This window comes from Hippocampus zosterae, chromosome 18 (assembly GCF_025434085.1).
Source record: "Hippocampus zosterae strain Florida chromosome 18, ASM2543408v3, whole genome shotgun sequence".
NCBI lineage: Eukaryota > Metazoa > Chordata > Actinopteri > Syngnathiformes > Syngnathidae > Hippocampus > Hippocampus zosterae.
In genome coordinates this window covers 7,590,729-7,606,628 of record NC_067468.1, presented here as the reverse complement: position 1 = coordinate 7,606,628, position 15,900 = coordinate 7,590,729, and the positions used below count along the sequence as shown (strand labels likewise).

Below are 15,900 nucleotides of genomic sequence, written 5' to 3'. Positions count from 1 at the left end.
AGCACATTATGGGTGCTTTTGTTATGCAAAGAAACAAGTGAAGGATTTCGGAGAAAAATGACATCAGGATAAATGTAAGAAAAAAACATTTAATAATTATTTACATTTTCGTCACAAAGTATATATGTCTTTGGTCTAAATTAGTAATGCTGTAATTCGTTTCCGTTTCAGTCTCAGTGAACTCTCGTGAAGTTGATGCAGCGGCCCTATGGACAATAAAGACCAATGCGGTAAAATACGCGAGAAAAAAAATTAATCAAGCGTTTGAAAAAAAAAACAACTCAAAGATTTGGAAAAATATCGATCAAAAGAATAAAAAATATATAGACTAAGGTACATCAGTTCAATAGATGCTGAACATAAAATACACAATATACCGGTACATCAAATATTAAATTAAAAAAACTTAATGTTATCAAATGAATGCAGTGCAGTGATAAAAGATGCTATCAATAAATTTGAATATTTATTTAAACTAGTTAATTGAACTGAAAATATTTGTTATAAAGGTTCGCTACCGTAGTAATTACATGATTTGATTGATTGCAACTTCCAGCTAACAAAACCTCCAGATCCACCAACAAGAGAATAAGCCAATAGAATAAAGTGTAGCATCGTGAGCAATCAAGTCAACGTACTACAGTGATACCAAAACGTATTTTTTGATACCGTCATGATGAGTTTGTTACATGTAGAGTAAATGTCTTACCTTATCACGAGGTGACGGCCTCATGATTGCCACTCTGTCGTACTGCCTTCGCATCAATGCCAACAATGCATCGAAACGACCCTGAGACATCACGTCAAAAACAAAGACACGACTTGCACGGATGCTTCTTGAATTCAAAGGTTTCATATGCGTATCGGAACGATCACTGCACGGCTCACCTTGATGGGTGTGTACCATTTGGGCTCTGGCAGGGGGTTGTAAACGGGCGGAGGCCTTCGCGGTGGTCGAGGTACGATCTCTTCGTCCTCCACTTCATCTGGCATGGTGACCACCGCGTTCTTGGCTTTCTCCAGCCTTGAGCCTTCCTCTGTGGAGCCTTTCTGCCCCCATCGGACCTATACCGGTATAGTTCATTAAGTGGATGTTTCAAAACAAACAAAAAATAAAGTCCACACACCCAGATTCAAATGTCAGTTTTTTCTGACATAAAAACTATAAGATAAATCGTTTCAATGCTTTTACCACCACGAATGACCTGCACAACTCAACTGACAGCACTCTTCAAGATGGTAAGGAAAAATAAACAGCTGAAATAACGTTTTTTGCAAAAGTGTGCACACCCTCTTATGCCTGGAATGTTTGTGTTCAGCATTCACCAATAATATGTGAACACGTTACACCATTTAAAGTCACTGATTAATCCCAAATAATAATATGCGGTGATTACGGTTTTTTGTTGCCGACACTGACTGCAATATGGAACTGTTCATGCTTCCCTCCAACTTGCCTAAGGCCCAAGTTCGATCTGAAGATGTTATGATCCAATTAAACCAAAATGAAACTTTTTCGCCATAATTCCAAAAGTTATGTTTAAGATCATCATCAGAAAAGCATGATGGGCCTGCTTTTCTGGACCTGGAGCCTTAGACTAGCTGGAGGGAATTGAACAGTTTGAAAATGCAGTCAGCGTTAAACACAAATCCTTCAGGCTTCTGCTCAAAAGCCAATAACATACCTGGCAACTTGTACGTTTGCCCTGTATTTTATGTTTATTTTATCATTTCAAATCATGTACGTCATATTACAACTTTCATACGGGAAAAATAAAAACGATCTCACAAAGACCATTTTGGCTCAAATACAGATCGTCTCACCTGCTGGTAGCCAGCGACTACGATTGTCACGGCAAACCAGCAAAAGTAATCCTAAATCGTATATTTTTTTTCATCGCTGCGTACGGTCGAATTGATAAAGCATGATGTGCGCATGCGCGGTTAGCCGTTGTTCGGGTTTTTGTTGCTTTGTAAGGGGAATCTGAATCATTTATAAGGGCAGCTATTAGCCGAGGTTGACAGGTATGCAATAATATCAGGAAAAGCTCATTTGACAAAAATGATAGAAGGGGAATGGCTAATGCTCTTTGTTATTCATATTTCTAACACATTTAAAATCACCTCCATGCGTTTGATTCCACCAGGGCCTCGACCCCCATAGTATGACGCATCCACTGTGGGCCACTTGTGTTTGGGGAACAAGTCTTCCTCTTGCTCCTAAACAATAAGAGCAGTAGAAAGGACAACAAAAACATCAAAGACGACATTCTCACAGCACATTTTTATTATACTTTAACAATTCTCTTTTAGTATAGGGGTGCATCTCAATTCATTAATTCATATATTTCAGTATCTCAGTTCATGTTACCGTATTAGCCCGAATATATTTTTTTGCATTGAAATAAGAGTGAAAAAGTGGGGGTCGTCTTATATTCGGGGTCTAGACAATATACCCATTCACGACGCTAGATGGCGCCAGATATCATTGAAGCGAATGCTGAACTTGACTCCCCAGGCCAAAGTGAACCCCTGTCACGAAGAATAAAAATAAAAATAGCTGTGGAACGAAGAAGAAAAATAAAAAAATGCGTTAAGAAAGAAAAGAGAAGAAAATAATAGAAGAGATAACAGAAAATGAGAAACAAAGCAACAATCTGGAGAAAAGTGGATCGAATATCGGCCAGGTTAACCGGCAGCTGAGGAGAAGTTGTGATGTAATTTACATTTCAAAAACCAGAAGCCATTCATTTATGAATGTGATTGCACTTTAGTTTGCATATTTAAATGTTCAGATATTAAGATTTGAATGAGGCAAAATAACATGCTTTTTCTCTATATAATTTAATTTATTGTTGTAATCATTTGTTTCAGATGTACTGTAATTATTTTATGCATAAAAATTAAATTGGTGTTCAAAGTCTTTTTTCAAACTTGAGTCTTGAAAAAGAAGGAGTCGTCTTATAATCAGGGCCATTTTATATTCGGGCCAATACGGTATCCACACCCATTGAATACTTTCAGAACCCTATTTTTACACTTTTTTTTACGTAATTTGGATTTAAATAGTTTCTTACATAATGTGTCCGTGTTTCCAGATTATACATCATTTATATTATATCAGAATTTGTAATATTTCAACATGTGTGGTGGATGGACATTTCTACAGTGTACAATACAGAATATGAGTATCACTTGAGCGACTGAAGTGAATTTAATTTTCTACATTATTCTCATTTATTGAGATACATCTATATTCTATCAACGGAAATTGCTTCTACAGCTATTTAAATAGCATTTCTGACTACACAAGAAATACGTGTACTGATTTCTGTACAGGTATTTGGCCATTCTTCTTCCCATTCTAAACTGTTCCTCTCTATTTAAAAGTTGTTGTTTTTTCACATAAATTGGAATCCCTGGTGGACTGCCAATGAGCATACAGTTGCAGTACCAATAAAAATCAATAGATGCCAATGTTGCTCTGTTTCCTTCATTGCAAGAGTCATGTCAGCCCCAAAAAGCCCTTTAATTATGAATGATACAATAATAATTACGCACAGTTCTCTCATGGTACCAAGTGATTATCAATTTTTTTCTATTCTTTTCTTCCTTGTGTTCTACTCACGAGTACAGGCGGGGGAGGAGGAGGAGGGGGGCGAGACGGTGGTGGGTCTCGAATCACCTGCAGTGAGGAAAACCAACAGTGACTTCCCAACGTGTTTCTTGGAGTTCACCGGTTTGTGCTTCCAAATATGCTTACACACTCACCACAGTGCAAAACAGAGGCCAGAACCACCAAAGGAGGCCAAAAACCAGCAACAGCAAAAGAGCCAAGAGCAGCCACAACACCCAGATCCCATTTGACTGTGACACATAGACCCACAAAAATATATTCTTGCGACTACAGTAATAGTCAAGTCTAGAATGACTCATTTCAATTATATTTGTCGTTTAAAATTTAACGATTGTATGAATGAAGCTTTGCATCTTATTCGACTTTGTTCAGATGCACGTATTGATAAAATAATAAAAATGCCAACATACTTGACTGTGGCTTGAGAAAGTGTTACATGATCAGTAACGGCACTAACTGCAGATCCACACCCATTTCTGAGTTTTCTTAGTATGTGATGTAAGACAGATACTCACACAGTTTGTGGCGTTGATGGTGATGGGAGCAGAAATGTACGACTGCCCGTCGTTGAAACTGATAAGCACCTCAACGGCTCTGCAAAAACGGTCCACGCAGTAAACACATTGCGCCACTTTTATTGTTGACTTGCGGCTAGAGGATGTATTTTCCCTTTTTGCGTTAATAGTTCCTTTTCAATGTGGGGCGTAAGGAGCACGGTACCTCTTGCACATCAGAGGGAAATGTTGAGGACTGTCTAATTGAGTTCAATTATAGATTTTTTTTTTCACTGCCACCAAGTCATTTTGGTCTTCCATAGCCATGTCCCGAATGCGCTGAACAAGTTCCAGTCATTGCGAGTCTATGCGTGAACTGTAATCAAAATGATTTGCAGGTCGTTTTAGCTTAAATACTGTAAACGTTTCTCCAGGTATTCAAACAAAAATGCATCTTTTGACCATTTGGGTCTGAACTTGTGTCCTGAGCGAAATACGCTGTCATAAATACGGACGAGGTGATCTCATAAAAAGAGCCAGCGCTCCAGATTCACTCTTGGCTAGATGAGGAGGAAAGGCGTGTGATTATGTCCAAAGAATGACTAGAATTTCTGGAACACTTCTTCAGTCATTATTTGTAAGTTCTCTTTGTTTCCTGTCGGCGAAACAACTTGATTACATTTGTTTTCGCCCAAAGGGAACATCAACCATGCATCCAACCACCATCCATTATCTGAGCCGCTTAACCTCACGGCATTCCGGAGCCTATCCCAGCTGTCTTCGCGCAGTAGGCGGGGGACACCCTGAACTGGTTGACAGCCAATCACAGGGCACAAAAGCGATTTACACTAGGGACAATTTAGAGTGTTCCATTAACCTGCCATGTATTTTTTATTTTTTGTTTGTTTTGCAATGTGGGGAACTGGAATACCTGAAGAAACCCCCAGATGGCACGTGGAGAACATGCAAATATCACACAGAAAGGCCTGAACTCACAATTTCTAAATGTTTGTACAATCAAACCGCGGTTTTCGAATGTCTCTGTTCTCGACCAAATCGTTTTTTCGACCAAAAATTCAGAGTTTTTTATGCCTCAGATTACGACCGAAAATCAGTTCTCGACCAAACTGAGCGCATTTGAATGCGCCATTTTACTCCTCTTGCCTTCCTTACACGAGGAAGTGACCCTTCCCCGTGTAGCCTTCCATTGTGAGCAGACATGTTCAACAAAGATTTTTGGGGGAAAAAAAGCGTAGTTTCGGTTTTCGAACAAATCAGTTTTCGAACAGCCTTCTGGAACAGATTCTGGTCGAAAACTGAGGCATGACTGTATAAAAATAGCTGAGCTTCCCGAGTGCCTGCTTAACTTGCGTATGACTGTCCTGGTAAATTGTTAAGAAAAAAAACCCAGTATGTCTCTTAATATTATGGCTAAAGAGGCAAGAATTGGATTCTATGAAAACAATGAATCCTCACGTATTTGTGATTCCGTTTTTACAAATTTTGTGTATGCAACATGGATTCAAGGTTGTGTACATGCTAGATGCTATCTTTCTTTTCCTCTTACAAGTTTATTTTTATTTGCCGCCATTTTTTGAGCGTGCGTGTGCCGTCTGCATGTGGCACTTACTGTCCGACCTCATGTAGCACTGGAGCAGGACACAGCAGATGACCATCTCTCACTAGCGTTGCCTTTTGGCCTATGAAGAAACAAGCAAGAAAATGTCACTTTCCATGCTTGACTAGCCATCAGTTTCGATTTTGCATGATTGTTGGGATCATAAAATGAACTAAACAAGAAGTAGAGAAGCATGATCCAGTCATATGGTGCCGTGTCCTCTTTTCATGAACTAATCCACCATGTATCTTATAATAGAGTCTCATCCTCCCTCCCTCATTCCCGCCAGTCTCATAATGCCTCCTCTGTTCTCTGGCTATGTCGTTTAAAAAGGCAGCTACTGTTTGACTGTCCTTCGCAGCACAGAGCCCTGGAGTTTGCATTATTTAATAGATGATGATGGCGCAGCTGCATTTCAGGAGGACGCATGAGAACCAGAATGCTCAACAGTTTAAAGCAATTTTTGCAACAAGGTGAACATTAATCCCAGTCAATAACAATAAACCCTGATCTGGCTTGTCTTTGAATTAACGTGAGGAGGTGAGAAGTACATCAGCTTTTTAAATCGGGTCACAACATGCCGACCCGATGGAGTACAACTACAAGTACATTTGCGAAAGAACAACACTGTAGTGCTGTATACATCGAGTTGTTGCTTTGTTTAGCTAAGGAGTGGCCTAAAATCCATCCATTATCTGATCCACTTATCCTCACGAGGGTCACGGGCATGGTGGAGCCTATCCCAACTGACTAAGTGATTGCTCGCCAATCGCAGGGCATATATAGACTAACCATTCGCACTCACAATCAAACCTAAGGACAATTTAGAGTGATAAATTAACCTACCATAAATGTTTTTGGAATGTGGCATTAAACTTGAGTATCCAAAGAAAACACTACATTGCACTGGGAGAACATACAAACTCCACACAGGGAGGCCTGACAATTTTAGATCGCCGAGATGTCATGATACTTTCAAAGAGCAAAAGGCACTCTAGGCGACTTCCTTTAGCAACCATCAACAAATTTGGCAGGCTTGAACCAGGCCAGCATCCCATCTGCGCCCAACGTTGAGATGAATGCCGCGCAAATTATATGAAAGAACCTTAAATTGGAAAAAAAAGACTAGACATGCTTTGACACATGCCAGAGCTCTGCCACCAGTCGTCATGGTAACAAATAGACATGCTCATTTGCATTAGATAGCACTGACCCTGCAAAACAAGCGTGACCACTTGAAATGTGCAGTACCGTATTTTTGGGATTATACGTCGCTCCGGATTATAAATCGCACCAGCCAAAAAAAAATGCATAATTAGGAAGGAAAAAACATAACATCAAATCCAACACCAATAACATACATGACGTCTTGACAGGTAATTTAAAATAAAAACAAAATTAGAGAACAACAGGCTGTGTACGATATGCTAACGTTACATGACGCTTAAACAACGAACTGTGAATGTGCCTGGTATGTTCACGTAACATATTACGGGTTATTTAGATAACTATAGCACAAATTTACCAAACCATCAGCGTCCAAATCATGAAAACCAATGAAATCTTCATGCTCGTGTCACTTTTAAACAACTCCGCCAACTCCGGAAGTAGAAGTTGCAGCGCTTCCTCTTCTACGTCGCTCACGTCAGAGTCATCGTCAGTTTTTTTTTTCTCAGTTTCCGCCAACGTGGAAAGTATCAACACAGGCGGAGAGCACCCTCTTGCGGTTTAATGTGAAAATAACATATGATGTGTACATTGTGTTAACCATTTCACACATAAGTTGCTCCAGAGTATAAGTCGCACCCCCAGCCAAACGATGAAAAAAACTGCGACTTATACTCCGGAAAATATTGTTCGAGACTTTTTAATAAAGAAACCGGAGCACTGGTTAACCCTTTCAGGGACAGCGGTTGGACAGTTACTACAGTGGATAGCTTATGTTATTATTATGTTATAAGTTTACAGGGTGCATGAAAGGGTGAATTTTGGCCTCATTTAAAACACATTTAACTCACTGTATGTGTCCTGACCGACTGTGAGGAAGCAGAGAATGTTGTCTGTCCTCTTGGATCCACTGAAGCCAGTTCCTCTCAGCACCACGCTGAAAGATTCTGCAGAAAAATGCCCATACTATCATCATCGTGATGTTATTATAAGGAATCACCGCACACGTATGCCGTTTATTTCATATACCATTGACGCAAACACTTGAGGGTTCTATCGTGAAGATTTCTGAGCAGGACTGCTTTAGGATCTGAATGGAGAAGTGGGCCCAAGTCAAAAAGGGGTCAAGAGTTACACGTGGTCTCGCCGCACTGCTCAACAATGGTTTGCACCGCCTTGTGATCAAAGCTCACCGAGCTGACGACATCTTTGAGCGCATGAAAGCCTGACAACACCGGGAAGACTTGCTGGGTGCCGTCTGCTATTTCAGCAAGCTGCAGAACAAAGAAACAATCGACAACCGTAGCTTGTTAACGCAGAACGTATGAATGTATGCTAGTTTACGTTTCAGCAATCACTCAGTGGCTGCCTTGTTATCTCCAGCGGCGTTTGAGGAGGAAAATGACATGAGAAGCTTTCATCTCCTGCTCGGCAGGAAGCTCATCTGGCTTTATTTAATTAGAGCACTCTAATGACTTCCTCCTCCAAAACCACAAAGCACTCTGGGTCATCAGTCCGAGGTGAACATGTTAACTGTGGAAGACGGCATTCATCATAAGGCCATTCAGCAGACAGTTATAAACTTAGTAAACACCGTATTACACTTCTTGACTGTAATCGTAAAAAATAAATCAAATGGAAAAACAGGAAATCAGCAAGCAGCCTGTGATCAGGATTTTATGCTTCACCGCCCATCGACATTGTGCGCCTTCCGGTGTGCAAAACCTGGCCACCAGGGGTAGAGTAATACAGACATACATCACACTTTTCTCGATTTAGTATGCTGCAATATTATTTGCGATTTCCCGCAGAGGATAAAGAATACATTCCTGCGAGTCTGTCTATATGTATTCCTTCACTTATTGTGTTCAAATTCCGTCATGGATAAAAACAACCAAGACATCAACATCACTTTTGTTAGCATTGGTATTAGCATTTTGTTAGCATTGGCATTTTGTTAGCTGTGTGTTAGCATTAGGCCAGTAAGTTAGTCAGTTATGGTCAGCAAGGTGGGACATTTGTCTGTGTGCACGTGTGTGCGTGTGCGTGTGCGTGTGTGTGTGTTTGAACAGCATCAGTCGCTTTGAGCAAAACGTGGGCAGAAATTTACAGGCTAATTTGATCCCTCCGTTTCCGTCTCTGTACTTTGATGGGCAGTGTGAAAGTGGTTTCGGATTAAAAATCCCCAGCATTTGCTTTGACATGTGAAGCGCGCCATTGAACTTTTGGACAAAATATTCAACTTGAGCCTTTCATCTATTGTAGCCACTGGCACACATACAATCAAATGCACAGGGAGAAATCCAAGTATCTGAGTCAAAACATGTTCCGGAACAAATGTTTTCACAAAACTCCGGTCACCCTTGAGTTTCAAAGCCTTTTGCGTTGTTCTTTATTCTTCTTGAAGTGGGACCTCAACTGACCTCCCCAAAAACACAAACACACACAGACAGACGCCGGGAGACAAATAAATCCCTCTGTGTGGCCGAGTGAAAAGATCGTCAAGTTCCTACCTGCTTGTGGTCAAAGTCCATGACGCCGACACAGTACACTCGGGCTCCAAAACCTCGAGCTTTGTCAGCCTGGAGGCAACACGAGCAGGGAGTCAGATCAAGTCGAAGACCATATATGCTTGGAATTAAATGAATTGAAATCGTAAAAATGAATATACAAATATTTAGGGATATTTTTGTTTTTCAGGTGAAATTTCAGGATGAGCCTAAAATGCATTCAAACCTTTACAGGTAATGTGACCTTCTCAAAGCTTTTGAATGCACATGTCATGTCAGTTAAATGTTTTGCTACTCTTTGTACAAGTTGTTGTTCTAAAACAAGGATGTTAATGGAAAAATTCACAACAAGCTTATGTTCTTTGAATCGACCAATAAATGTCCTGTTTCACCGAGAGCTGGTGTATAAACAGTCGTCCTCGTCACGCTGTTCACATTCTGACATCATGAGACAAAGACGACACCTCACAATGCATCAACAGTACTTTGCCATTGAAATGCTTCAAACAGGATGTTCTTGGACAAAAGTGGCCACTGAGCTTAGAGTGTCATTACCGGGTTGTAACAGAGATAGAGAGACTGGAAGAGTCACAGAAAGAAATGGACATCCTTTGGCTATAACCCATGCTGATCACCGCTACATTAGGAACAATTCCCTGAGAAACCAGATGACGAATGCCACTCAACTGCAGGCACGTTTTAAGGAATGTGCAAAAAGTAATGAAGCATTTAACAGTTGCACACGTGCAGTCAAAGGTTTACATTATGTTCACCTGTAAAGGTCTGAATGCATGTTAGGCTCTTTCTAAAATTTCACCTGAAAGCCAAATATCCCTTAACTTTTTGTGAGTAGCGTATAAATAAAGTAAAGCATTGTGGCAAATGAAGAAACAGAGTAGACAACACTGTTTAGTTTAAGCCAAATAAGTGTGTGTGTGTGTGTGTGTGTGTGTGTGTGTGTGTGTGTGTGTGTGTGTGTGTGTGTGTGTGTGTGTCACCTCCTGCACACTCAGCTCAAAGGGGTAAACCTCAAGTTTGCCATCGGTCAGAACAATGATGATGCTGCGAGACGGCGACGTTTGTCTTTTCATCTGCTCCGACACCTGACGAGCGCAAGCCAAATGTAAACCGCATGTGCATCTACGTTGTACAATGACACTGACTCATTCGTTCGTTGTCTTTTAACGGATGATACACTGTTATCTATCATGGGTGTTGTATTCATAAGTCGATAGTCAAGGAATACACACGTGTGCAATTTGTACACAAATTATTTCCCACTTTTTCGCTGTCACAATCAACTTGCATTGGGATCACTTGGAGCTGCATCTACAAGAGTTGAGTTGTTTTTTTCCAACAGCGTTAGATGAACATGGAGTCTTCACGTATATTATTATTATTATTATTATTATTTTTTTTTTTTTGCTTTGAACGGAACCAATTCCATGTAATTTCTCAAAGGTCTGCTACCTCACTAAAATGAACGACGGTGTATACGTACTGCTTTCAATCCTTCGTGCATGTATGTTTCACCAGCGGGGTTGATTTGGCTCAGTTTAGTCAAACCCTCATCTATCTTGGACCTGGGAATCCAGAAACCAGGTTGTGTACAGTACAGGTTAAAATGTACACAGCACTGAAATGAGGTCAGTTTCTGTGTGATCTGGTTATCTGTGTTTTTCCATTTTGGACAACGAGGAGGAGGAGGAACTACCTGTCTCCGGTTAATGGCAGGATTACAACTGCTTGGGCTGAAAAGACAATGTAGGACACTCTCATCCTGGGACTGAAACATATGCATACAGTAGAACATTGTTCATTTAGAGAAAAAAAAACAACAACAACATTGAGTTCATGTTATGAGTTCATGTCAGCACTTGAGGATGCTGGAGAGTATTGAGAGGCTTTGTGAAGCGTACAGGTGATCTTTCAACATGCACAACGCAATAAGATGCAATACTAGTGTGGCATTAGCTCCACATTTTGAACCAGCTGAAGCAATCTTTCGAGACTTTATGAAGAAGAACGGTGGAGGAGAGAACCTCTCTTTCGGTATATGACGTGTGCTCGTGTCTGTAAATCACATCGCAAATGGTAGCCTTAAATTTGGTGGACTGATGAGTACCATCTCTCAGGTCCACAAATGTTTTCCGGGATGAATGGACAAAAAATCCCACATGATACACTGCAACACGTTGTATAATGTCTTCCTAGTTAAGACAGGAAACTTTTCGAACCCACCCCATTTTCTTCAATGTTTCTACCAAAACTTTGACCATCCCTAAATTGAAACTCACCATCGTAAGAGGGCGCCAGCTGTGCCAGTAGCACTCCCACTGTCTGTCCTGACTGTCTACCAAAGTCAACACCACCTCCACATCTGGCAGAGTGTTTTGAGTTTATATTTGGTATCACACACACACACACACACCACCATTAACCAGAAGGGGTTTAGAGACTAAGATGTCAGCTTCCCCAAATAGCTTTTTTTGTACTCCCATTTGTGTTATACTTTAACAACCTATAATAAAAGCCCTCTCTGGTTTTACTTTGAAAATGTTTCTGTACTGTATGTGCAAGAGGACTTTGGTAATAACAAGTCCCCTCACCCACCTGACAAACTTCTTGGTGAGCTGCTCCACAAATCCAAAGATCTCATGCCAGTGTCCTGACACACTGCCTGACCTGCAAACATGATCGGCGCACACAGAAACGCCACAAGGTGCCTTTTTAAAACAACACGTGAATGCCAAGTCTCACGCATCCTGACTGTTGTTCGGTCATTACTTGAGGCAAAATAAGGGATCCAACATACAGATACAGTTCAGTTTTTGACCGCTAGAAGCCACACCAATAATATGTCTTTAAATGAGTTCGTCCACCGTGTCAATCAAAACGAAACATTACAATTAAGGAAGACAAAAAAATAGTTTCGATATACAGCAGGGGTGCCAAACTCATTTTTGTCGCAGGCCACGTTTTAGTCACAGTTTCCCTTGGAGGGCCATTATGACTGTGAAACCGTATAAATGTTTGATCACCTTCTCATATTATTAAATATACAGTACACAATTAATAGCTCACTATTCTTGAAATCAAAAGTCCAGACAGGAGAGTTGTTTGTTGCACTGTTGTTCAATTTTCTGTAATAATGTAAAACAAGAAAATGCTTGCAATAGCTCAACATGATTATTTACTACCTATGACAATTTGAAATTTGGTACAGATTTTGGCATGCGTCATGAAAGTTGACCTGGTTGATTTGCTTTCGCGGGCCACAGAAAATGATGTGGCGGGCCATATCTGGCCCCCGGGCCTTGTGTTTGACACCTTGATATACAGTTTTCTGGAATAAACCAATCAATCAACCAAATAATTACTCTAAAATACTCTGAATAACACTTCAAACAATGTCTGTATTGTCTGAGGACTATTATTACATTTCAAACACGTGCACCATTGCACTGGCAAACTTACAACACATATTAACGGCAAACAAAAAGGATCGTTTGAGTCGCTGCTTCCACAAGTAAAGTTCAAGTTAAGGGTGAAGGCTATGCTAAGGTCAAGTGGGAAGTGGGACCACGCAAACTAAACACAACCATACAAGGACAACGACCAGTCTGAGCGCACATAAGAATGTCCACTGTGCAGCATATTGTTACAGCAGCTCATATGTCTCACCTGTCCAAAACAAAATAAACATCGAATGCACCATTGCACGACTCTTCGCCGCCGTCCGTCAACGCTGAGATCACCCGAAAAGCCGTCAAAAGGAGGATTGGACAACAAATCCATAAACGACCCATAATCCACACACATCAGAGTGTTTTACTCCCAGAACCACGATGAGCTGTTTTGGTTCCTCTTCATGGTGGGCTTCATTATCTCGCGGCGGTGCGTTCAAGTGCCTCACATCTTGCAGCTCGCATACTGTACACATCGAAGATTATCATCGTTGTTCGTCCGAAGCGTGTGGTCACACCCGAACAGCACCACCCAGTGTGCATTTCAAAGTTAAATCACTGCTAGGTTATGTTACTACATCTCGTTTTGTTTTTTTTAAAACAATGAAACAAACATTTCATTTGGACTTTATTAATAACCGTGCCCCTAGTACACCAGTAAGACGATACCCGTTTGATCCCCCCCTTGTTTTACCTATAAAATGTGTTGTGTTCCTGCATTTGATGTGTTCTATAACTATGTTTCTCTATGAAAAGTGATTCATAAATTAAATTGAATTTCATTGTGTGACAAGTAAGACAAATCATTTTATTATTTTGGTCTTGTTTTAATATTACTTACTTAAAATCTGTATTGAACATCAATTCTACACATATCGTACCACTACAGACTGAGAAAGGTAGAAACAAAACTATCAAATTAATTATGTCCATCTCAGTATGTCCAACTGTTACTGCCGCTTCAATAAAATAATTCCATATCATTACATACACTGTAACTGACTTAAATGTAATATTATGAGGACAAGTTGGTACTGAAACTGTTCTCATATGCAAATGGTGAATTATAGTTGCATTGTTGGAACACTTAAGTGATATTTAAAACTTGTTTAATGAAAACAAAATTGTAAATATTACGGTGGGGAACTTTACCCTACTTTTATTTTGAAAGCAACATCATCATCCAGTATTTCCTGCATATGTCAAAGCCAAAACAGGTGGCACTATTAGTGGCATAAACAGTCAATGACTGGGACTGGAAATATGTAAAGCATGGCAGAACACTTGTCTGGGCTGCCTAATACTACATTTATCATGCATTAATACAATTATTTGCAATATACTTGTATATTATAATATATTTGTAATATAAATATGCAAGCTGTACCATGGATGCCATCTTATCATCTCGGTGGAAAATTAATGTAGCTGTTCTTGATGACCGCAATGTCCCAACACAAAAGCACGCAGCACAATGTCTCCAAGACAAACACATGCAAAAGGTTTTGCAAATGAATTGCAGAAGGCTAACAAAAGGCTAAGAGAGTATTGATTTATTGAGAAAGAACTCATTCATCAGTCTTTATCTCCCGGGATGCGTCGAATCCATTTGGTCCTTCTTCGTGATGAATTCTTGTTAAAAGAAAAATTCCCCGAAAAAAACGACAAGAGAAATGCCCCCATTAAAAAATCCGAATGATGCCGTTTTTATAATGCATCATAAATGATGAGGGTGTCTCTTTACATCTCAGCATTCAGAGAGTGTGAAGTCATGGCACATGAAAAAAAATACATACCAATGTCATTTTGTCAGGAAATTGAATTGTTGCCTGGTGCAGGGGCCCCTTGGAGACGTATGTTTTTGCTTTGCACGATCCCTCTTTTGTTTGTGGGTGTAACCATGACGTTGCAGGCCAACAGTCCACATTACATACAGTACTCCCATAATCTTCTTGGATGTTCATCCAACTTGCATGTGGAACATGTGCACAAAAGGCCTCATTTGGTTTGCATAACCACTTTAGTGCACACTGAACAGCTGAACATTGTTTACAGGCATAGATCCTCATTTGTGTAAGAGAAATGAAATTATGTAAAGGACATTTTGACTCTGGTCAAAAATAGTTCCATGACACAATCAGAAAAAGAAATAAGAAAAAACGTGAGCAACTTAATTTGGTTCAAGAATCCACTTTGATTCATCATATTTCACATCCGTTCTGTCAAAAAGCAACTAATGATGTCACAGGCCTACGATAAATGTAATTCCATTGTTCATTGAGCAGCCATTGACCTTTTTTCTTGGATTCATTTTACGAGTTATAAAGGGATGTGAGGCCATGTAATCGACTTCAGATGTAAAAAGAACAATTAAAGTGATTTTCACGAATGTGGTGAACACAGCAATTACATTGCAACCAAACAATGTTACTCTCAGCCTCTGAGGGCACAAAAGACAAATGAAGGGTGTTGTTTTTGAATTTGTCATTAAATGGGCTTTTTCTTAAAAAGAAAAATTAAAAGAAACCGTGACCAGGGGAGGGTGTGGTATTGTTTATTCAGATTTGGTTTTAAATCAACTGGGAAATGTTGAAACCGCAGCCATTTTTTTAAAATTTGAGACTTATAATCAAACTTTTATGATTGTTGTATAACAAAGTGTACAAACGTCAATGTAATACAAGAAATAATCACACAGAAAACAAGAAAACAAACAAAAACAACGACAACAGGCACAGTAAACTTTCATTTGAGGTCTACGAAAGATAATTTGTAGATTTAGACAGACTATGCTCTATATAAATCAGCATGTATTGTATTGTATTGTACAAGAAATACTTGAAAATGTGGAAGCGGTTTAGACGTTCTTATTTTGGAAAATTTGCCAAGTAAGAGCACAAGATTCAACACACAGGACAAAGACTACCCATCATGTTGTAATTCTAGCTTTAAAATCAATTGCAATGATAAGACCAATTTTTTCCACACATCTAGTTTTTTCAAAATC

General features: G+C 39.8%; 1 protein-coding gene across 2 annotated transcripts; it reads right to left on the bottom strand.

Annotated features, from left to right (window-relative positions):
* Positions 1-69: 69 nt before the first annotated feature.
* Positions 70-13,439, bottom strand: LOC127591282 (anthrax toxin receptor 2-like). Of its 2 annotated transcripts, none has more exons than XM_052051259.1 (17): positions 13,111-13,439; positions 12,040-12,111; positions 11,141-11,177; positions 10,928-11,009; positions 10,425-10,529; positions 9,430-9,498; positions 8,110-8,190; positions 7,946-8,006; positions 7,768-7,863; positions 5,762-5,831; positions 4,153-4,231; positions 3,772-3,867; positions 3,629-3,685; positions 2,125-2,220; positions 889-1,065; positions 710-790; positions 70-206 (listed from the first exon to the last, which is right to left on the bottom strand). In XM_052051259.1, the coding sequence occupies exons 1-17, from the start codon at positions 13,142-13,144 to the stop codon at positions 174-176; spliced, it is 1,326 nt and encodes a 441-aa protein (XP_051907219.1). In that variant the 5' UTR covers positions 13,145-13,439; the 3' UTR covers positions 70-173. The 2 variants fall into 2 exon arrangements, with proteins under 2 accessions (XP_051907219.1, XP_051907218.1); XM_052051258.1 differs by having other exon boundaries at positions 11,141-11,212; positions 13,111-13,438.
* Between the last annotated feature and the right edge of the window lie 2,461 nt (positions 13,440-15,900).

Coding starts and splice junctions, on each gene's coding strand:
- LOC127591282 (XM_052051258.1), bottom strand. CDS start 13,235: ATGGGTCGTTTATGGATTTGTTGTCCAATCCTCCTTTTGACGGCTTTT. Junction 11,010..11,140: donor CTGCCATTAACCGGAGACAG/GTAGTTCCTCCT, acceptor CTGGATTCCCAG/GTCCAAGATAGATGAGGGTT. Junction 207..709: donor GGCCGTCACCTCGTGATAAG/GTAAGACATTTA, acceptor TATTGTCCATAG/GGCCGCTGCATCAACTTCAC.